The sequence below is a fragment of the Myotis yumanensis genome, unplaced genomic scaffold (assembly GCF_028538775.1).
Source record: "Myotis yumanensis isolate MYYU_CA2020_CCGP unplaced genomic scaffold, mMyoYum1.0.hap1 SCAF_12, whole genome shotgun sequence".
NCBI lineage: Eukaryota > Metazoa > Chordata > Mammalia > Chiroptera > Vespertilionidae > Myotis > Myotis yumanensis.
Window position 1 is genome coordinate 39,428,876 of NW_027223763.1, and position 23,489 is coordinate 39,452,364.

Here is a 23,489-nt window from a genome sequence, read left to right on the forward strand (position 1 = left end):
TTGGTATTTTAATCGGAAATGTGTTGAATTTATAGATTGCTTTGGGTAGTATGGACATTTTAATGATGTTGATTCTACCAATCCATGAACACGGTATGTTCTTTCATCTGTTTATGTCTTCCTCTATCTCTTTTTTCAATGTCCTGTAGTTTTCTGAGTAGAGGTCTTTTACCTCTTCAGTTAAGTTTATTTCTAGGTATCTTAATTTTTTTGGTGTGATGGTAAATGGGATTGCTTTTTTAGTCTTTCTTTCTGTAAGTTCACTATTGGTGTATAGAAATGCCATAGATTTCTTGGTGTTAATTTTGTATCCTGCTACATTGCTGAATTCATTTATTAAGTCTAATAGTTTTTTGATGGAGTCTTTAGGGTTTTTTATGTACAATATCATGTCATCTGCGAATAAGGACAGTTTTACTTCTTTTTTTAATTAAATCTTTATTGTTCAGTTTATTACATTTGTTCCTCTTTTTTCCCCCCATAACTCCCCTCCTCTCAGTTCCCGCCCCACCCTCCGCCCACACTCCCCACCCACTATCCTCATCTTCCCGCATCTCCCACTCCCCTTCCCCCCCCCCCCCCCCCCCCAAGAATAGTCAGTCCATTCCCTTTCTATGTCCCTGGTTCTATTATAATCACCAGTTCATTCTGTACATCAGATTATTTATTCACTTGATTCTTAGATTCACTTGTTGATAGATGCATGTTTGTTGTTCATAATTTGTATCTTTACCTTTTTCTTCTTCTTCCTCTTCTTAAAGGATACTTTTCAGCATTTCGTATAATACTGGTTTGGTGGTGATGAACTCCTTTAGCTTTTCCTTATCTGTGAAGCTCTTTATCTGACCTTCAATTCTGAATGATAGCTTTGCTGGATAAAGTAATCTTGGGTGTTTTTGCTTCTTCGCATTTCAAATCTTTGACTTGATTCTTGTGCTCCTCTGGTCTGCTGTTGGGTGTCTGTATAATATTCTTTATTTCAGTCAGTGTATGCTTAATTTCTAGTTGGTTCTTTATCACAACATCAAGGGTCTCATTAGTTTTCTTGAGGCTCTCATCAAGTTTATTGGCAGTTTCTAGCAAATTATTGAAAGCCCTTTAAAGTGTGTTTTTAAGCTCTATATCCTCCATTTCTGTCATGTTTTTTTGTCTCCGCATTTTTTATGCTTTCTTGGTGCACCCCCTTGTGGTCTTTGTGCGCAGTCTTGTTGTAGTTAAGCCTTGATTGTTTTCGGCAATACGGGGGTGAATTGACCTCCAGGCTAACTGGCTATGAGAGTCAGCTGTGTCTGCAGTGGGAGCGCTGGTTTATGCACTCTAAGACCCTTATTCTGAGTTCTTTTTCTGACATATTGCATGCCTCTGTTTCACTTAGCTGCTTTCCTGACAATTCCTTCTTTTTTTCCTTTGGGGGTTTCTTTGTCTATCCATTTTTGGTCTCACCAACTTATCTAGATGTTGAGTCATACAGGGGCTGCTCCTTGGGTGGCAGTGGTTTCTTGGGCTGCAGTTGCTCCTCAAGTGGTTGCAGTAGTGGCTGCTCCTCAGTTGGCAGCGGCTCCTCTAGTGAGTGCTGTCCACAGCAGTGGTGTCTCCTCTGGCTTGTAGGTGAGGCTGCTCACACAGCTGCTGTTCCTTGGACAGGGGTGGGCTGATCACGAGGCTGCTGCTCTTTCAGGTGGGGGCAGGCTGAGCATGGCTGCTGCTCCTTGGACAGGAGTGGGCTGTTCACATGGCTTCTGCTCCTCGGGTGGGAGTGAGCTGCACGTGCGGCTGCTGCTCCTTAGATGGGGGCGGGACGCTCACCCAGCTGCTGCTTGTCGGACAGGTGCAGACGGCGTGTGGCTGCTGCTCCTTGGACCAGTGTGGGCTGTGCAGGGCTGCCGCTCCTCAGATGTGGTCAGTCTGTCTGTTCATGTGGCTGCTACTCCTCGGACAGGGGCGAGCTGCTCAGGCAGCTGCTGCTCCTCAGGCCGGAGTGAGCTGCACGTGCGGCTGCTGCTCCTCGTATGGGGGCTGTCTGCTTGCGTGGCTTCTGCTCCTTGGGCGGGGGATGGGCTGCTTGTGTGGCTGCTTCTCTTCGGGCGGGAGCGAGCTGCATGTGTGTCTGCTGCTCCTCAGACAGGTGCAGGCTGTGTGTGTCTGCTGCTCCTGGGACCAGTGTGGACTGCGCAGGGCTGCCGCTCCTCAGATGTAGATGGTCTGCTCATGTGGCTGCTGCTCCTCGGACTGGGGGAGGCTTCTCGGGCGGCTACTGCTACTTGAATGGGAGCGGGCTGTTCGTGGCGATGCTGTTCCTCATATGGGTATGGGCTGCTCACACTGCTGCTGCTCCTTGGATGGGGGCAGGTTTCTTGCACACCTACTGCTCCTCAGACAGGAGGAGGGTGTGGGCTGCGCAGCTGCTGCTCCTCGGATGGGGGTGGCTGCGTGGGGCTGCCGCTCCTCAATCGTGGGCAGGCTGCTTGTGCGACTGCTGCTCCTCAGACGGGGCAGGCTGCTCACTTGGTTGCTGCTCCTCGGATGAGGGAGCAGGCTGCTCACATAGCTGACAGCTGCTGCTCCTTGGACAGGGGCAGGCCACATGAGGATTCTGCTCTTAGGCCTGGGGCAGGCTGCTCACGGGGCTGCTGCTCCTTGGACAGGAGAGGGCTGCTCACATGTCTGCTGCTTGCGTGGTTGCAGCGCCCCGAGCTAAGGCATTGGGCCGGTCAGAGGGGAACACGCTTCGGAACTCACAGGAGCCTGCGCCCAGAGTGGCTGGAGACTCGTTGACCGTGGGACCACAGACGAGGTAGCAGGTCCCTGGCAGGGGTGTCTGTAGAGTCCCAGGTGTTATCTGAGGGCACCCTGGGTGGGGGTGAGGCCAGGCTCCCAGTTACAGCAGCTCTCCTCTTTTAGTTTCCCCCTGCCCCAGGCCTTCACTACCCTATTGTCATTGTCCATGGGTTATGCATATGCATACAAGTTCTTTGGTTGATCTCTCCCCACTCACCTACCATCCTCTGCCTTTCTTTTCTTTTTTTAAATATTATTTTTTATTGATTTCAGAGAGGAAGGGAGAGGGAGAGATAGAAACATCAATGATGATAGAGAATCATTGATCGGCTGCCTCCTGCACACCTCCTACTGGGGATTGAGCCTGCAGCCCAGGCATGTGCCCTTGACCAGAATCAACCCTGGACTCTTCAGTCCCCAGGCTTGGGCTCTATCCACTGAGCCAAACCAGTGAGGGCCACCATCCTCTGCCTTTCGATTGCCTCCAGTATGTACCCTGACCAGGGACCGAACCTGAAACCTAGGTATGTGCCCTGACTGGGAATCGAACCCATAACCTTTTGGTGTATGAGATGTCGCTCCAAGTAATTGAGCCACACTGGTCAGGGCTGCCAAGCATGTTTTTAACTTTCTCATTGATTTCCCTCTGTTGTAACCATAAAAGGAACAGAATATAGTAATTATAGACTGTCTAGAAATATTAGCAGGGTGGTGGAAGAGTAAAGAATGAAGCCAAAAGTCAGAAAAGGTAGTTTTACTGCTGACTACATGCCTCTTGGCCTCAAATAGAGTTACCTCAGTTTCCTTATCTATAAAGCAAATGGCCACCATTTACTGGTTACTTCTTTCTGAGAGCTGTGCATGTGTCGAGTCAGACATTCCTTTGGAAATCTGATGAAAGCAATAGCTCAGGGGCTGAAAAACAAACTAGAGTGGAGAGCTTGCCTGGTGGAAACTAAGGTGAGCTAGTGAGTGCAAGCTATGTCGATAAATGGCTGTCCACCTGGCCCCAGCAGATTGGTCCCAAGTTGGAATACAAATAGTATTGTCTTTTTTTTTTCCTTGTTAAAGGAAATGCAGGTGTACAGATTCTTTCCTGAATGTGAAACCTCTTGGTCTTTACATTTTACTAGTTGCTTCAAAAGATTTTTAGAAGTATATATTTTAATTGATTTCAGAGAGGAAGGGAGAGGGAGAGAAAAATAGAAACATCAATGATGAGAGAGAGAATCATTGATTGGCTGCCTCCTGCTTACCCCCTACTGGGGGATCGAGGCCGAAACCAGGGCATGTGCCCTGACTGGAATCTAACCCTTGGTTCGTAGGTTGATGCTTCAACCAGTGGGCCATACCGGGTAGTGGTTTTTAAACATATTTTATGAGTTGAACAAAACTGCTTCCTGCTTGTGAACAGAAATATATGCGTCTTTTGTTTTCCACTGTGGGTTGGTTTTTCCCTCATTTTGTCTGTTCCACTCCCTCTTTAACTTTTTTATTGATATTTCTTGAGATATAATTCATACATCATATGATTCACACATTTAATGTGTACAAGTTAGTGACTTTTAGTATATTCACAGAGTTGTACATTCATCATCCCAAAAAGAAACCTCATACCCCTCAGATGTCTGCCCCAGTCTCTCTATCCCCATCAGTCCTAGGCAAGCACTGATCCACTTTCTGCCTCTATAGATTTGCCTATTTTGGGCATTTTATATAAATGGACTCAAACAATATGTTTTTCTTTGTAACTAGCTTCTTTTACTTAATGTTTTCAAGGCTCTTCTATGTTGTAGCATGCATGACTATTTTATTTTTATTTAATATTCCATTATATGAATACAACACACTTTTGTTTATTCTACATTTAATGGATATTTAGGTTGTTTCTGCTTCTTGGCCATTATGAATAATGGTGCTATGAACATCAGTGTACAAGTTTTTGTGTGGATATATGGTTTCATTTCTCATGGGCAGATACCTAGAAGAAGACTGGATCACATGGTAATTCTGTGTTTAACTCTTTGAGGACCTGTCAGACTGTTTTCCAAAGCAGTTGCACCACTCTGCATTCATACCAGCAAACTATGAGAATTCCAATTTCTTCCCATCCTTGCCAACACTTTGTATTGTCTGAATTTTTTATGATAGCCATCCTAGTAGTGTGAGGAGTTAGCTCATTGTGGCTTGGATTTGAATTTCCTTAATGACTAATGATGTTGAGAGCTTTTGCATGTGTTCACTGGCCATTTGTGTATCTTTACATAAGTTATATTCAGATCCTTTATGTAGCAATGATTTTTGATCCAGCTCTTGAGATTTTATCCTGAGAAATACACATATTCACACCCACACAAAACTTGTTATACAGTATGTAGGGGTTCATGTCCCTCTTGCTATCACTCTATGGGTCTGAGGATACCCACAGAGGGCATGCTGCACAGTGGGGATTTTTTCTGAACATTTCATATGCTTGACATTACTCGTTATTACCTACTGAGGACCTTATGGAATTTGTGTGGAGATCAGATGTTTAGGAAAGTGATTTTGTAAACTCTAAAACACTATACATTTTTAGGCATTGGTATAGGTGCAAGTTCTGCAATAAGTGATGGTGAAATGAAGCTGTTTAGGTGCCTCTGTTTGAATCCTAGTGTCACTTAAAAAAAAGTTTTTATTTATTTATTTTAATCCTCACTCGAGATTTTCACCATTGATTTGTAGAGAAAGAATGGAAGAGAGGAATGAGGGGGAGAGAGAGAAACATTGATGTGAGAGAGACACATTGATTGGTTGCCTGCAATGAGGTATGTGCCCTGGATCTGGAATTGAACTTGTGACCCTTTGGTCAGCGGGCCAACAGTCTAACCACTGAGCAAAACTGACCAGGGATGTTTTTATTTATTTTAGAGAGAGAGAAAGGGAGAGGGCGGAGAGAGAAAGAGAAACATGACTGAGAGAGAGAGAAAATTCAATTGGTTGCCTTCTGTGTGTGCCATGACCAGGGATTGAACCTGAAACAGGCATGTGTCCTGACTGGGAATGGAACTGACGACCTTTCAGTGTACAGGACGATGCTCAACCAACTGAGCCACACTGGCAAGGGCTCTAGTGTCACTTTTATGAAGTGTCATTATTATGTTCTTGGGCAAATTATTCAACCTCTCTGACTCAGTGTCCTTTTTGGTAAAAAGGAGATAATAACTGCCCCCACTTCCCACCTAGGCACAATTAATATAAACAAAGCCTTTGCATTGCCTAGGTGGGTGCATAGAATGTGCTGAATGAATTGTTAACCTGCTGCAGTGGTGGACTGAATGTTTGTGTCTTCCAATATCAGGAGTGGAAGCCCTAATCTGCAATGTGATGGTATTTGGAAGTGGAGCCTATGGTAGGTAATTAGGTCTTGAGGATAGAGCCCTCAAGAATGGGATTAGTGCCTTTATAAGAAGAGACACAAGAGAGATGATCTCTCTGTCTGCCACGTGAAGGTACAGGGAGAAGGTCTTGGTCATTGTAAACCAGGAAGGGGGCTCTCACCAGAATTTGAGAATGAGGGCATTCTGATCCTGGATTTTCAGTTTCCAGAACTGTGATGTGAGAAATAAATGTGGTGTGTGTGTGTGTGTGTGTGTGTGTGTGTGTGTGTGTTTTTTTGTATAAACTACCCAATGTATGATATTCTGTAAGAGTAGCCCAAACTGACTGAGATTATCTGCTATTCCTATTATTTTACAGAATGGACCAGGTTATTATCTTAGAGTGGAACAGTTTAATCTTTGTGAAAACATCTCTTTTCTTTCTGGAGACCATAGATACCCTCTGTTGATCTTTCAAAGTGCCAAGAGCTTTTTTTTTTTTAACTTTAAAAAAATATTTTTATTGATTTCAGAGAGGAAGGGAGAGGGAGAGAAAGATAGAAACATCAATGATGACAGAGAATTATGGATCGGCTGCCTCCTGCAGGACCCACATTGGGGATCAAGCCTGTAACCCGGGCATATACATTGACTGGGAGTTGAACCGTGACCTCCTGGTTCATAGGTCATGCTCAACCACTGAGCCTCCCCAGCTGGGCCAGCCAAGAGCTTTTTGTAAATTAAATATTATAATATTAGAAAAGGGAATTTTCCTCCCAGCAGTATTTTAAGTCCTTAAGCACTGGTATTTTTCTAGGAATTTGACCATTTCATCCACATTCTCCAACTTGTTGGCATATAGTTTTTAAGAGTATTTTTTTTACAGTCCTTTGTATTTCTGTGGTGTTAGTTGTGAATTTGACCATTTCATCCACATTCTCCAACTTGTTGGCATATAGTTTTTAAGAGTATTTTTTTTACAGTCCTTTGTATTTCTGTGGTGTTAGTTGTTACTTCACTGCTTTTATCTCTGATTTTGTTTATTTGGGTCCTCTCTCTTTGTTTCTTGATCACTCTGGCTAACAGTCATCAATCTTGTTTATTTGTTTAAAGAACAAGGTCTTGGTTTCATTGTTCTTTTGTATTATTTTTTTAGTCTCTATGGCATTTATTTCTCCTTTCTTCTACTTACTCTGGGCTTTTCTTGTTCTCTTTCTAATTCTTTAAGTTGTAAGGTCAAATAGTTTATTATAAATTTTTATTGTTTTTTGAGTTAGGCCTGTAGTGCTATGAACTTCCTTCTTAGGACTGCTTTTGTTGTGTCCCAAAGATTTTGGGTTGTTGTGTGTTCATTTTCATTTATTTCCAGGAAGTTTTTGATTTCTTTTTTTATCTCCTTAGTAACCCATTCATTGTTTCATTTAGCCTCCATGCATTTGAATGTTTTTGAGTGTTTTCATTGTAGTTGATTTCTAATTTCATTCCGTTGTGACCTGAGAAGATGCTTGATATAATTTCAGTCTTCTTGAGCTTGTAGAGACTTGTTTTGTATACTAATATGTGATCTATGTTTCCCTCTCATTGATGTTTCTCTCTCTCTCCCTCTCCATTCCTCTCTCTCAAATCAATAAAAACATTTTAAAAAAACCTTTTTTTCTTTTCATGTTTCCTTTCCTAGTTCTTTCTCATTCTTTTAGCAAAGACTTTGAATTTGTTTACATCAAACATTGGGTTGTCACCATCAGATTTTAAGAAGTAAAATCTTGTTGCAATGTTCTTTCTGCTGTGCTTCACTGACAAAATAAAAGGAGTAATCTCCGTTGTATGGAGGACATAAAATTGACACAGAAATTCCTCTGAGAGAAAAATCTGTAATCTTGACACCCTAAAAAGCTCCAATGCAGGAATACTTTCAGTGAAGGAATACTTCATGTGGGTACTGCTGGAGGATAAGTCTTTAGACATGTCTTTGCAATTCCCACCCTAGCCTCAGGCCTGTGATTGGATTTAAAATTTGATTATGTTTTAGGTTGAGGCATAATTGTGACTAACACTCAGCTTGAGACCTACACAATTTCCCGTCTTTGTCCTCTGCCTTTTCCTCCCCCAAATAACAACAGTGAACAAAAAACACCTCCCTGTGTATAAAAACACACACCCAGTCAATAAAGATTGCCACTATGGTTGCAGAAATGGCATAATCTCCACTGTCATCTACCACCACCTTGACAATCTACTGCTCCAGTGGTAGAAGACAGCACCTTGGCTATTTGTCCTCCATAGATTGTACTACTGAGATAAGGGAGTTGTAGGAGGAAAGTTTCCAAGTTCTTGTTAATCACACAGGTGTCCTGTTTACACCTTTGGAGGGAAATTGTATAGAAGGAGTCCTGAGGTTCTATTTTAAGTGTGTTAATTTTGTTGCTCATTCAGCAATCATTGGGTTGGGCCCTGGGGCAACAGAAAGGACTGGGCCTGTGGAAACGAGTCTAGTCGGGGAAAGTAGACCTGTGAAAGTCATTTGAAGTATGAGAGGTCCTAGGTGGAAAGTTTGGAGGTCAGGAAGTACTTTTCTATGAAAATTAAAAACATCAAAGTTAGCCCGGCTGGCATGGCACAGTGGTTGAGCATCGACCTATAAACTAGGAGGTCACAGTTCGACTCCCAGGCAGGGCACATGCCTGGGTTGCAGGCTCGATCCCCAGTGTAGGACGTGCAGGAGGCAGCCAATAAATGATTCTCTCTTGTCATTGATGTTTCTATCTCTCTCTCCCCCTCTCTCTGAAATCATTAAACAAACAAACAAACAAACAAACAAAAAACAACATCAAAGTTAAGATCCCAGGCCACCAACCAAAAGCTAATTTTACCTTTCATATCACCGATGGTAAGTTAAACTTTATTGAGTCTTAGTAAGTCCCAGAGGGAATGAAAAGCCTTTAATTTATCTATGCTTTCACCAGACCTGTTGTTACTGGAAAGGGGACCTAGCTCTGAACGAGTCTGCCTAGAGCCAGCCGGTAGTGTGTGGATTCTTGCCTTCATGCGGGAAAAATTTCATAATATGAGTCCAGATGTATATCTAGCTTCTATGAGAACCTACAGACCTGTAAAGAACTTTTGTAAGAGCTTATTTGAGCCCAAACTGATGCCAATTGCCAGGAAGCAAGGTCTCATAATCTTGTTAACTCTCCTGTAATCCAATACTGCCTTGCTTTCTTCCCCCTCAAGTAATCTTCTTTAGTTCCCTCCTGAATTTCAAATGCATAAAGGAAATGGCAAAACTGTCATTCTTGGGATTACAGGATAGTTAACAAGATTACGTGCTCTTTTGAGGGTAGTTGCTTCTTTCTAGAGGGTTTGTAAAGAGAGGATTACTCTGGCATTTCAAAGGTGTGTTACCTAGATGCACAAGAACAATGGACAGAGCTGGCTTGAAGCAAAGACACACCTTTTACTAAAAAAGCTATATGTCTAGGGAGTGATTACCCACCATGATCAGATCAGATCAGATCACCTGGGAGGTAACTTTTCTTAGAATCCCTTTTTGTCTACAGCCCATAAGTTAGGGACCCTTTTTGGAGCTGTTTTTAATACTTTATTGGTACACATGAAGCTTAGTGATTCATTTATTATCTGCTTTCTCCTTATTCTATATTTCTTCAGAGCTTGTCTTATTTATTCTAGAATTCCCAGTATGCAGCATAGTATCCCAAAATATTTGTTGAATGAATTCAGATACTTAGAAATTCAGAATGAAGAGCTATTTGAGGGCATACCAACTCCCCTGTGGCACATTTCTAGGGAAGGGATAGTTGCTGAAGCTCCCAGAGAGAAACTTTATGACAGTTGAGTTCGTTTTGGAGGATCTGTCTTTATGTGGGTAAGGGGAGTTCAGAGAAAGCCTCTCTGCATTTGCTGGTTTTCCAGTACCTACAGCTGAGCATAAACAGTATACCCAAGCAGCATATTTCAGGGTGGCATGTCTTGAGCTCCTTCATAATCATCTTGGAAACTATGGACAGTGTGATAATGGGTTTCACAGCTGGATTTGTAACATGTTTTCTGGCCCAGTGCATTTCCTTCAATTGTAGGATGAGAGGAGGTATAAGAGAGGGGTGGGGACTGCACTAATGTAGGGTTTGAAAAAGCCCCTTTTTAGATTCTAGAATGCTCGCTGCCATTTCATCATTGCTGTAATACATATGTATGTATTGTGGACAAAAAAAGGGGGGGGCTCTGTAGTAAAACTGATAAGTCCTGCCCACCTGGCATGGCTCAGTGGTTGAGCATCGACCTATGAACCAGGAGGTCACGGTTCGATTCCCAGTCAGAGCACATGCCCAGGTGTGGGCTCCATCCCCAGTGTGGGGCATGTGGGAGGCAGCCAATCAATGACTTTCTCTTGTCATTGATGTTTATATATCTCTCTCTCACTCTCTATTCTTCTCTGAAATCAATAAAAATATATTTAAAAAACAAACAAAAAAACCTGACAAGTCCAGTGACAGAAAGTAATGTCACAGGGTAATCTGATAATAAATTCCTGGCTGGGCAGGTCATGGTGGGTAGTTATGCCTCAGACTTAACATTTTTAGTAAAAAGTTTCTCTTTGCCTTAAGTAAGCCCTATCCATTTTTCTTGTGCATCTAGGTTAAAACACCTTTGAAATGTCAGAGTAATCCCAGACCCCTCAAGAAAGCACATAATCTTAACTATCCTGTAACGCAAGCCTTCCTTTGCTTTCTTCCACCTCCAAGTGACCCCCCTCCCTCCCTCCCTTCCTTAATTTCCAATGCATGAAGGCAACTACAAAACTCTCACTTTGGGGAGCATTTGAGATCTTGCTTCCTGGCAATTGTTGTTAGTTTTGGCTCAAATGCATTCTTACAAAATTTTTTCTACAGGTTTGGATGTTATTTTTCACTGACTGGAAAAAGTTATATCCACACACGTTTTTATGCCATATAGAGCTAAGATATCTTCATATTAGAAGGTCAAGCTCATCAGCTGGTTGGGTTCCACTTGAATTTAGGGACAGTTATAGGCTGTGCAATCTGAAGCAACACAGCCAACGTTAAGCCATGCTTACAGACTGTGTAGCAAATTAGCAACTAAATAAAGGGGTAAACTGAGGCAAGCTCACACTAGCAGAAAGTGAGTTCACTTGAGAATAGCAGAGTGATTGCCGTTTGTGGAACACATGCTATAGCAAACTACAGGCAAGTTCACTGAGGGCTTGGGACAGGCTGTATTTGTGGGCAGGGTGTGCCAAGAGGGGGAAGTCCCCCCCAGAGTCCAAGCAGTAAGTTCATTGGTTTGAAGATGGGAAATGATTCTTGGCGGATGTTCACTGGTGAGGAGATAAGTCTCAGTCATCAGGCATTTACAGGAAATCAGTCTCTCAGTTAAGTTCTATTCTTCTGAGGGTGTATTCTCCATTTTATATCCTCTGGTCCCATGTTATATTATAATTTTTTTTTTTTTTTTTTTTTTACAGAATCTTGTTGAGGTTGCATTTCTCTGATACTCTTGCCAGCTTCCTATGAAATCTTAGCCATTGTGGGACTTGATGAGTGAGAATTTTGAAGTTTGAGAGCTTGATATTCCCTCTGTAGGATTATGCTGTAAGATGTAAAAATGATTTATAGCAGAATTAAGGGAACATATCAGTTATATCTTTACTTCCTTGCTAGAGTTTTCCCATTTAGGGATCTTTCTCTAATATGAGATTATGAACCAGTAAACTTGGTGAATATCTTTGTGTTTGCATTTGCCTTATTGGTGTCTATGTGGTCTCTAATAGAAGCCAGTAAATGCTTGGCCTGTTTGGGGTTGCTCTTGCCATTTTAATTAGTAATCACACTACCTAAATATATGTTGTCTACCTGAACTGCTCTGGTTACACTGCTTTCTCACCTAAGTGAAATATAAAAATAACAACACTCTCTGTTCAGTCCCAGAAATCCTGGATTGAAGGTGTGTTCGACAAGAGAGAATGTAACAAAATCATACCCAGCTCCAAAGACCCTCACAGGTACAATTTTTAATTTCATTTTTCCTTTTAAAGTAACACTACTTTGAGGACTATTTGTGGAAACTTAAAAGAGATATGACTTGTTTAAAGGATTTGTTAAGATCTATAAAGTTAGTGCTAATTCTTAACTGATGTTTGTTTGTCTTTATAAAAATAGTACATGATTACTAGAGAAATCTGATAAGAACAGGAACTTGTCAATTTTGTACCTCACTCCAATCCCAGGGCCCATTGACAGTGCCTGCCAAATAGTAGGCTCCTGAAAAACATCTGTTTAATGACTGAATGAAATATAAAGAAAAACATATTCATCCTAATGACATCACCCTGGTAAAGCCACTGTTAATATTGTGGTAGATTTTCCTCTGTTTTATTTTTTATGCTGCTGTTCCTCTTAGTGGGAGGAAAGATTTCAGGGAATATCTTGTGTTTACATCTATTCCATTGGTTTTGGATAAAAAATTTACAACTTTTGAATATTGAATATTCAAATTATTGTGAATGTTCCTTATCCTCCACTAAAGTGTCTGTGGAATCAGTAACTGGGATATTTCAGGACACTGTGCTCAGATTATACAAACAGTTAATTTCAGCCCCATTTTCCTCCCATAGGCTTTTTGCTTGAGCAGATATGGGCAGCAGAATAAAATGGTTAGAGCCTGACTACTCAGAGTTCTTGATAACCCTCTGGAAGATATACCGCTAGAACAAAACTCAAAACAGCAGCTAGTGAAACACAGGGGCAGGATGGGTTACAGAAAATCTCCCAGTGTGGTTAGGTCCTTGAAATAAGATAGCATGTTATTGTCCTTGGAAAAAATAAATTACTAAAGGAAAATAGAAGAGCAGTATATAGTTGACCTTTGAGCAATGTGGGGGTTATTTGCACTGATCACCTGTGCTGTCTAAATGTATAACTTTTTAAAAATATATTTTTTATTGATTTTTAGAGAGAAAAAGGGAGAGAGAGAGAGAGAGAGAGAGAAACGAGCCCACAACCCAGGCAAGCTCTGAATGGGAATCAAACTGGCAACCTTTTGGTGCATAGGATGATGTCAAACTAAATGAGCCACACTGGCCAGGGCAAAATGTATAACATTTGACTCCCTTAAATCTTAACTTCCTTCGCTGTCTGAGGGAGATTGATTCCAGGACCCCTTTGGGTACCAAAATCCATGGATACTCAAGTCCCTTATATAAAATGGCATAGAACAATGAATGTAATTGGCCTTCCTCATTTGTGGGTTCCCAACCTTGGATCAAAACTACTGTTGAGCCTGGCTGGTGCAGCTCAGAGGTTGAGCATTGACCCATGAACCAAGAAGTTACCAGTTTGATTATCATTCAGGGCACATGCCCAGGTTGCGGACTTGATCCCCAGTAGGGGGCATGCAGAAGGCAGCTGATGGATGATGTTCCATGGAAGATAACAGATATTTACTGTATAAGCATTAAATATGTCTTCAAATACGTCAGTAAACTAACAGATATCATTTCTTTAATTTAGATGTACTGCAGGATGCCAGGTCTGCCAGAATTTAATCAGGTAAGACAGATAAATAAGATTTCTTTAAATTTTTAGGCACTGTGTTTCAAATTCATTGGAATAGTTTTCACACATCTTGAATGGACTCAATGAAAAGGCCTTAATGGTGCATTTTATTTCCTTTGCAAGGGAAATTTAAAAAATGAAATGAGGTGTTTTTGAAGGAGTGTGAATTGATTATTTGAATGTAATAGGTTACTTGAATTTCCCAGACATGTAAATGGCTAAAGGCCCTTGACAAGAGCTTCTACCAATTGAAGTACTTATAAAGCATTACATTTTCATTTTATTATCTTGCATTTTATTTGGATAATGAAGATGCTTTGTGCACATACAACACTGTATTTAATTTATGACTTGTAAGTGTTGTTTGTGTCTACCAGGCTCCAAGTCTGACGCTAATTCTGATGTATGTTTTTTCCAACACCAAGTGTCAGATCCCACAGGTTAAGAGCTCATGACTGCTCCCCGCCTCCTACTCCCCACTTCAGATGCCAATTGAAAGTCTAAATTGCTTCTGATGGCTGGGCTATAGTTTGGAAGTTCCCATGACCCCCTCCACAGTTCAGTTAATTTACTAGAGCAGCGTATATAACTCAGAAACATTTACTTACATTTACCAGTTTATGATAAAGGATATTATAAAGAATACAGATGAACAACAAGATGGAAGAGGTGCATACGGCAAGTTATGTGGGAAGGAGTACAGAGTTTCCATGTCCTCTCCAAGTATGCCACTCTCTCAGCACCTGCACGTAACCACCAATCCAAAGCTCTCTGACCCCATCCTTTTGGTTTTTTATGGATGCTTCATTACATGGGCATGATTGATCAAATCAGTGGCCATTGGCGATTGAGTCAACTTGCAGAACCTTTTATCACCCCTTCCAAGTAGGTTTAAGAAGCTCTGTGCCCATGTATATTGGAGATTTTTAGTTTTTATTTTTAATTATTTTATTATTATTAATTTTTAATCCTCACATACGGGGGGTAGAAGGGGGAAAGCGAGAGAGAGAAAGAAGGAGGGAGGGAGAGAGAAACATCAATGTGAGAGAGATAGATGGATTGGTTGCTTCCTTTCCTGAGCCTGAAACTGAGGTCCATGGCCTTGACCGGGAATTAACCCACAGTCCTTTAGTCCACAGGCCAATGCTCTGTCCACTGAGCCAAACTGGCTGGGGCTCAGTATTCTTTTAAAACATTCTCTCAATCATTGTAATGTGCAGCTAACGAGGTGAACCACTGAGGGTGTTTCTAAACTTAGAAGATTATCCAGTGTGAAAAAATCCAATATAAATCTTAATGAGACATTTAAAAATTATTAATGTATGTCACCTATACATTGCATTAGAGAAATGTAGAAACATTACATCTATTTTCTATCCTGAAATTGTGTTCTTTCTATTTTGAAATGGTTTTTTACCCCAAATTTAAGGTGTTACTGTGGGCGATTGATTGGAGACCATCTTGGGATGGATTATAGCTGGACCATGTCAGCTGCCAGTGGTGGTGAACATGAACAATGGTCTGTTGAAAAGCACACAACAAGAAGCCCTACAGATACCTATGGTACTATTAATTTCCAAGATGGCAAGCACATCCACCATGCCAAGGTTGGTTAATAACCCACATTATATTACTGGTTTCTCACAGAGGATATAACCTCCAAATTTATCTCCTAATTATATCACCAAGTGTAGATGATCAGATGACCAGGTTTTATTGCAAAGTAGATCCATGTTATTAACCTCTTGACCTGACCTTTCTTTTCCCTTTATGTCTGAGAGGCATTCTTCCTTTCCCAAGTGTGGTATGGCCAGCTCTTTTTTGGATTGAGCTCTTTCAGCGAGCTTATGCCCTCCATGGAAGATGGCTTATTGCTCTTGAGACAGTTGCCAATGGGCTGCTCTTATGGAATGCAGAGAGTTACTACCAAACAGCAGGCATTAGCTGAAGCATGATCCTAGCAGTTATTACTGACATGTGGCTAGTCATGCCTGCTGTGTCCTTGTGAGAGCCTCTTCTCAGGAAGAAAATGGGGGAATTTCTTTCTGCCCTGAATTCTAGTACTGGGCTCTCCAGGCCAATTTTCCTCATGTTCCTAATATGGTAAATTTGCATGCGATTTCCATAGTATTGACAGGTTAGCTATCTCTCAGATGTTTTTTCTTGAGCTTGTTAACCACATGCTGATTTATTAAAGGCAGTTTTCCCAGGGGAAAAGCTGGGTGGAGAGCCTACATCAGGAAAGCTCAGAATCAGCTATATTCTGGAGTGTGACCATCAGTTTGATGGGTTTGAAACAACAGTTCTTCATAGTGAAATCCTATATAATAAAGAGGTAGTATGCAAATTAACCCTCACACCCTCACAAGATGGCTGCCTATGACCAGGCAGGCAGGGGGGTTAATGAGGGATGACCAATGACTGAACAAGCAGGCTGTGTGGGACAACCAGGCCAGTAGGAGGGTTAGTGAGGGACGACCAAACAACTGAACAGCAGGCTGTGTGGGGCAACCAGGCTGGCAGGGGGGTTAGTGAGGGATGACCAAACAACTGAACAGCAGGCTGTATGGGGCGACCAGGCCAGCCGGGGGGGGGCGGGGGGGGGCGGGCCGTGAGAGGCAGCCAGGCTGGTGGGGGGGGGGGACAGTTCGGGGTGACCAGGCCAGCAGGGGGGCCGTTGGGGGCGATTAGGCTGGCGGGGGGGCAGTGAGGGGCGGCTAGGCTGGTGGGGGTGGGGAAGTTGGGGGCGACCAGGCTGGCAGGGGGATGCAGTAAGAGGTGACCAGGCCAGCGGGGGGGGGGGGGGGGGGGGCGGGGGTTGCAGTTAGGAGTGACCAGGCCAGCAGGGAGGGGGTAGTTGGGGGCAATCAGGCCGGCAGGGGGCAGTTAGGGGCAACCAGGCAACCAGGCAGGTGAACGATTAGGAGCCAGCAGTCCAGGATTGTGAGAGGGATGTCTGACTGCCCAGGATTGGGCCTAAACCGGCAGTTGGACATACCCCAAGGAGTCCCAGATTGGAGAGGGTGCAGACTGGGCTGAGGGTACCCCCACTGTGCACGAATTTTGTGCACCAGGCCTCTATTCATAATATAATTTCACAATATAGTTCTACAGTAACCTGCATTTCCAGTTATTAACATTCTTGCATTTAACTTTGTGCATTTTCTTTAGCTGGCAGGAAAACTGCCTTCATTCTCCTCTCCAATCCTTTTTGGAAGCTGACGCTTAATATGTATGTAATTACACTGTAATATTTTTCATCTATTTGACAAATATTTATTGGGTGCCCATATTTTACTATGCCCCAAACAGCATGTGTTCCATGTACTAACATTGGTTTTGTTGGGGAGGAACAAACTTTCTTCTACCTTCAAGGTTCTCTGGCTGGTCTGATAGTCAAATAAACATGAGACAAATCAGTAAGAGAAAATAATCAAATGTAATACATACTTATGTTTGGGAACCCTGCATACACGAGAGACTCAGAGCCCCGTAAGCAGGAGATGCTCAGAGGTAGGAAGGGGGATCTTGGTATATAAGACATCCTGGGCTAGGGCTGAGGTAATGCATCTGGGGGTTTCAACAGATCATTGCAGGGTGTTAGAAGTTTGTCCTGCCCTATAGATAGCAGTTAAATGGAGGGGCTGAAGTTTCTCTTGAACCTGAAGTTAAAATTGCCTTTAGCTCAAAGTAATCTGCATACCACTGAGGCACATCTTGGGGTGGCCGTTCTGAACCCCCACAGTTACAGTCTAGTGAAGGAAACAGGAAATAAATATACAATTACCACAGAGGGTGGGGATGCTCTGCAAAGGGAATACAGGTTATTTGAGGGAATAAAAAGGTTAACTCCTGCTTTTCTGAGGCTGTGGCAAGGAAGCCATCTGAAAGTAGGGACAGCTATACTGAGACCAGAAAGATGAGTGAGATGTTGGGTGTGTGGTGAGGCTCATGGGTAAGACCACTCCAGGCAAAAGCAATACCTTGTGCAAAGGCCAAGGTACATTTGGGAGAACTGAAAATATGGTTAGACAGACCCCTGATCACGAATACGTTTCACACTTAGCACTTGGCTCCTGTTCCATCCCATGACAGCTGAGTGAGTGTTATTTGATCTCCAGAAGGGAAGTGTCTGCTCTTTATATTTAAGCCCAGAGTTGCCCTTCAAGTTTACCATGAGCAGCAGGGAAGCTTGGAGAGCTGGGTTTTCATCTCCCTCCACTGCATTGGCCTTCCCAGTTGTTTCTCCCTACCACCACATCCCACAAAGGATTGGAGGTGAATCTTGGCCAGGCTGAGTCTACCTAACCTAGGGAAGGAGTTAGTTATAAAGGGGGAGGTGGGGAAAGAGTCATTAACCTTTAGCACAGTCTTTGGTTGGCCTTGTGGAGAAAGACTCTGGTGGCTGATAATTTAGTTAATCAAGGTTGTTTATCCTGAAATCTCAAGAAGAAATATCTTCTAGGACTTATAGTGGAAAGGGAGGGGCACCTGGGAGAGAGCTGGGGTAGGAAAAAGGTGAACTAAACCAGAGCTGCCCCCTCTGCCCGTATTCATTATTTGGAGAAACATAAATCATTTCACGAAGGCCAACTTGTATCTTTTTCCTATTACTTGAATATGTAATAAAGCCATGGCAATTCAGTCTTCTCACTTGTAAATTGAATCCTAGTTGTCCTTAGATTCTTTCTATGACCCACATTCTGTGGTCGCTGCACCATCATGATGTTCAGAAATTACAATATTTTAATTATGACATAATAGGGTTATGTTTATGAATTTCTAGGATAAATGGAAAACTGTTTTAAATTGCTATCACATTCTGGAGGATAATATGATAATTCTGATTTGTATATCCACCTGTGGTTATTTTTGGTATAATTTTATAATTTATGTTCTTTTAAAAAATATATTTTTATTAATTTCAGAAAGAGAGAGAGAGAGAGAGAGAGAGAGAGAGAGAGAAACATCAATGATGAGAGAGAATCACTGATCGGCTGCCTCCTGCATGCTCCCTACTAGGGATCGAGCCCATAATCCGGGCATGCGCCCTGTCAGGGAATCGAACTGTGACCTCCTGGTTCATAGGTTGATATTCAAACACTGAGCCACACCAGCCCAGCTAATTTATGTTTTTTTATTTCCCCACTTTCTTCTTGTAAATATGACTTAATTCTTGCTGTTGGTTGGCTTATGCTTGAGGAAGGCAACTTGTCTTAATATGATTTTAGTGGTCCGTATGTGGCTGCTTCTGCTGGAAAAAGAAAGCCAGTCATACACTGTAACTTTGGGCAAAGTGGGAAATGATTCTGGGGCTACTACTGGTTTGGATCTTACTCATCTTTTCTTTCAGTTACATTGGCTAATCAAAAATATGACACTTTTGTAAAAAGTATTTATTTTGGGATAATTATATATAAAGGAAATGGTTAGAATGCAAAATTTCTAAGAAATTAAATGTGGCCCTAGCTGGTTTGGCTCAGTGGATAGAGTGGTGGCCTGCCTAATGAAAGGTACCGGGTTCGATTCTGGTCAAGGGCATATGCCCAGGTGGTGGGTTCGATCCCCAGTAGGGGGCATGCAGGAGTCAGCTGATCAGTGATTCTCATCATTGATGTTTCTATCTCCCTTTCCCTCTCCATTCCTCTCTGAAATAAATTTTTAAAATGTTAAAAAAACAACTTAAAAAAAGAAATTAAATGTGCATGCTCGTGGATCTTAATTTAAATTTTGCAAATATGTGAAATAGTCAAGTAAATTACAAGCCATAGCATTTATGAAAAATCCTGTTTCACTTATTTCTAAAAACTTCATTGTTTTGTTTTGTTTTTGTTAATCCTCATCGGAGGATATTTTTTCCATTGATTTTTAGAGAGAGTGGAAGGGAAGGAGGGCGGGAGGAGGGGAGAGAGAAACATCGATGTGAGAGAGAGACGTTGATTGGATGCCTTCTGCACACGCCCCGACCAGAGCTGGGGATTAAACCCATGACCCTTGCGTGTGCAGGCGGATGCTCTAACCATTTAGCAACACCAACCATGACTCTAAAAACTTTTTAAGCCAGTTCGCTGGAGTAGTGATTTTTGCCACTTTGAAGTATTTCTGCCTCACCTGAGACCTTCTGAGAACATTGGTGGGCCAGCCTTGAAAACCAGAGGAAGCCTTCCTACTGTGACTTGTAATTCCCAGAAGGAACTGAAAGGGAGTGTGGGCTCCTTTCAGAGTAAATATTTCCATTATGTGAAGATGAACTTTTGAAGAGATCTCTGACCCTGCCTTTCAAGTTTTGGTTATTTTAATTGCCTTTCTACGTGTTTATTATTACCTGGCATGTGTTTCTCACTATTTTATACACATGTGTATGTGCTTATCTTCCAGTATATTAGAACTTCTTATGATACAAAGATGGATCACCTGTTAGATTTGATGTTGAAAGAGTGGAAGATGGAATTGCCAAAGCTGGTGATCTCTGTCCACGGGGGCATCCAGAACTTCAAGATGCCCTCCAAACTCAGTGAGATCTTCAGCCAGGGTCTGGTCAAAGCTGCGGAGACAACGGGAGCGTGGATAATAACTGAAGGCATTAATACCGGTAAAGCACACTCCCTCGTTACACATCTTTTTTCAGTTCCTCTTTCTAACTGTGAATCAAGCATTATGGCAGCTCATGTCCACTCTGCAGTGCTCCCGGGATGTGGTGGCATGAGGGAGAAAGATGAAAAGCAGAGTGACTGGCAAAGTAACCCAGAACCCTAGACCTTTCCTGGAATGTGTTTTTACTATTGTTAAAATACGCTATTTTTATATATCATTGGGTAAGAGTTTCTGGTAAAAAGAAAATGAGTTTCAGACTATGGTGAGGTTAAAAAGGACATAGAATCCACACAGGTATATGGTGGGTGGGCGTGGACATGAGCTAACCTCACCATGGTCAAGTTCCAAGGCAGTGGAAATCAGTGAGGCGTGCAGCAATTGGCATGGAGTGTGTTGGTCATGTGGAGATAATTAACGCCATGATTGTCATTTCACTCACTGTCTCCATCACTGACTCTTTCATATTCCTTGAAATCTGACATTCAGGGACTTTATATAGTAGCTTCTGAACCTCTAACCCTACTCCTTTGCATCAGTTTTTGTGAACTGTCTTCACATTAGAGACTCCCTTGGGGGCTTTAAAAAATACAGATGCACAGACTTGGCCCCCGATTAGAGTTTTTCAGGGTGGGGCTTCATAAGTGTGTCTAATGTGCAGCCAGGGTTGAGAACTTGCCGCTTTACAAGCCTCCTCTGTTAACAATCACTTGTTATGATTCTGGCACCCGTTCTGAGGTCTGGGTTCTTTCTCAACACATTCTTTGACACCAGCTGGGTGTCCCATAATTCAACTCAATTCTGACACTCTATCTGGAAACAGCACTAGATTCCACGGCTGAAAGGCTCAGGCCCACAAGACTGTCCCCACTTCAGATGCCCATCATAAGTCCAGATTGTTACCTATAGTTCTGACCAACTGGCTATAAATCAGAGGTTCCCAAGGCACACTTCTTTGGTTCAATTAATTTGCTAGAGTGGATCACAGAATTTAGGAAACCAGTTTACTCCCTGGATTACCAGTTTATTATTAAAAAATATAACTCAGGAATAGCCAGGTGGAAGAGATGCATAGGGCAAGGTATGTGGGAAGGGGCACAGAGCTTCCATGCCCTCCCCTCTTCTCCACATGTTTACCCACTGAAAGCTCTTTAAACCCTGGCCATTTGGTTTATATGGAGACTTCATCACATTGGCATGATTGATCAAATCATTGGCTATTGCTGATTGAATTAATCTACCATCCCTGGAGGTCAGAGGGTGGAACTGAAAGTTCCAGCCCTCTAAACGCTTGGTTGGTTCCCCTGGCAAACAGCCCCATCCTTTGGTGCAGTTCAAAAGTCACTTCATTAACATACCTTTGTTACTCTCATCACTTAAGAATTTCCAAGGGTTTAAGGAGCTCTGTGTCAGGAATATATTTCTTATTATAAATCACAATATCACAGTATGGTTTTTCATCTTTTATTTCTCTCTTGATTTTTAATTTTGATTGGTCCTAGCCATTGTCACCTATTAATTTCAGCCCATCCTTTAAGAGCTACATTGGATGCCAGCATTCTCATGAAGCATTCTCTATTTCAACTCACTTTTGTCTCTGAATCTCCATAGCGTTTACTGCCTATAGCACTTGTAGCATTCTATGCTTTTCTGTATAGGGATGGATGCGTCTGTGTATTAGCTCCTCTTCCTGGTTGTGAGCTAGAGGCCAGGGCCTATAATTCTGCCGGGCATTGAGCAACACATGCTGATTTAACAAATCGTTTCTTCTGACTGAAAGGAATGAAGGAAGCAAATGGTTGAAAACAAAGCAAAATAAAACCAAGGGATTTGGCTTGTCATGTATGGGTAATCTGGTTGTTTTTCGTGTACATTTTATTGAGATAATTATTGTTTCAGGTTCTTGGAAGACAATGAATGTGGCTGAGTTCTTAGTCCATTGTACAGTACTTATTTTATTTCCAGTACAAAAGGGGTGGGTTGGGAAGTTTTGCAGAGTTCAGAAAAAGGTAGACTTGGGCAAGGCTAACTACCTGCATCATGCATTATGTGCTTTGTTTTACTTATTGCCTTTTTTCCCCCCAACATTTTAGGTTAGGACCAGTTAAGGAACACAAATATGAGTGGGAAAACTATTGAAATAGTTTGTATGAACAAAGAAATGAGAAATGAGACATACTTGGAGCTTACTTAAACAATAACTAGGTTCCCCCTGGCTTGGTATTCAGTTGGCTAGTCATCCTGATATGCTAAGGTTTGGGGTTCAATGTGTGGTCAGGGCACATATAAGAATCAACCAATGAATACATAAATAAGTAGTTGCAACAAATAGATCTCTCTCAAAACAAAACAAAATAATCAGGGTCGGATCTGTTTCAACCACATCTCTCTAGGACTTGACTACTCAAGCAGCATCAGCATGCCCTGGGAGCTTGCTGGGCTTCTTCCTAGCCTGGCAGGATCAGGACAACATCCTGATGACAACATCCCCAGATGATTCTTATGCACATTTACATTTAAGAAGCTCTGCTTATGAACTTACGCCTATGCTTGAGATGCTTCTCAACTATAGTTGAACATTACTTGGTGTGAATTTTTGACATTTGCTTAAATTGAATTCCACAAGCTTTAAGAATCTGCTACTTATAAAGCAGTAGGATAGATGCTGTGGGTGAAAGATGGGGAAGATATGGGCTCTGGGATTAGTGATTGGTAGGTTGTAACAATAAGCAAATAGTAAGCAACTAACTAAAAACTGATGCTGGGAGGATCATTGTTGAGATATAAAGAAAGTGTTTGAGAATAAGAGGAAGAGAGATAAATTCCAGCTCCAACTGAGGGCACCTGGGAAGGTTGGAGAAGGGTATAGCACTTGGTGTTAGCCTTGTGAGAGAGTAAGAAGAGGCATTCTAGATAGAGGTGGCAGATGTGGGCTAGGCACACAGCTGGAGATTAAGGCATATGTAGAAAAAGGTGATCAGGATGTGCCACATGGCAGCTGGATGTGCCACATGGCAGAGGCACGGACAGAAAGAGAAACTGGAGCCAGATTGGGTGCCATGCTGATGGGCTGAGATTTTATTCTCTATATAGCAGGAGCCTTCAAAGGATTTTGAATAGGAGAATAAATAGGGAATGGTATAGTCATATCTGGTTCTACAGAGTCTCAACA

The 23,489-nt window shown here is 42.2% G+C and overlaps 1 protein-coding gene across 1 annotated transcript in view; it reads left to right on the top strand.

Moving 5' to 3' along the window:
- TRPM6 (transient receptor potential cation channel subfamily M member 6) overlaps positions 1 to 23,489 on the top strand; it is a 138,020-nt gene that overhangs the window by 22,512 nt on the left and 92,019 nt on the right. The window contains exons 2-5 of the mRNA XM_070431486.1: positions 12,095 to 12,174; positions 13,682 to 13,720; positions 15,156 to 15,333; positions 20,105 to 20,318. Of these exons, the coding sequence (XP_070287587.1) occupies positions 12,095 to 12,174; positions 13,682 to 13,720; positions 15,156 to 15,333; positions 20,105 to 20,318 (511 nt within the window). The remainder of the gene's footprint in view (positions 1 to 12,094; positions 12,175 to 13,681; positions 13,721 to 15,155; positions 15,334 to 20,104; positions 20,319 to 23,489) is intronic.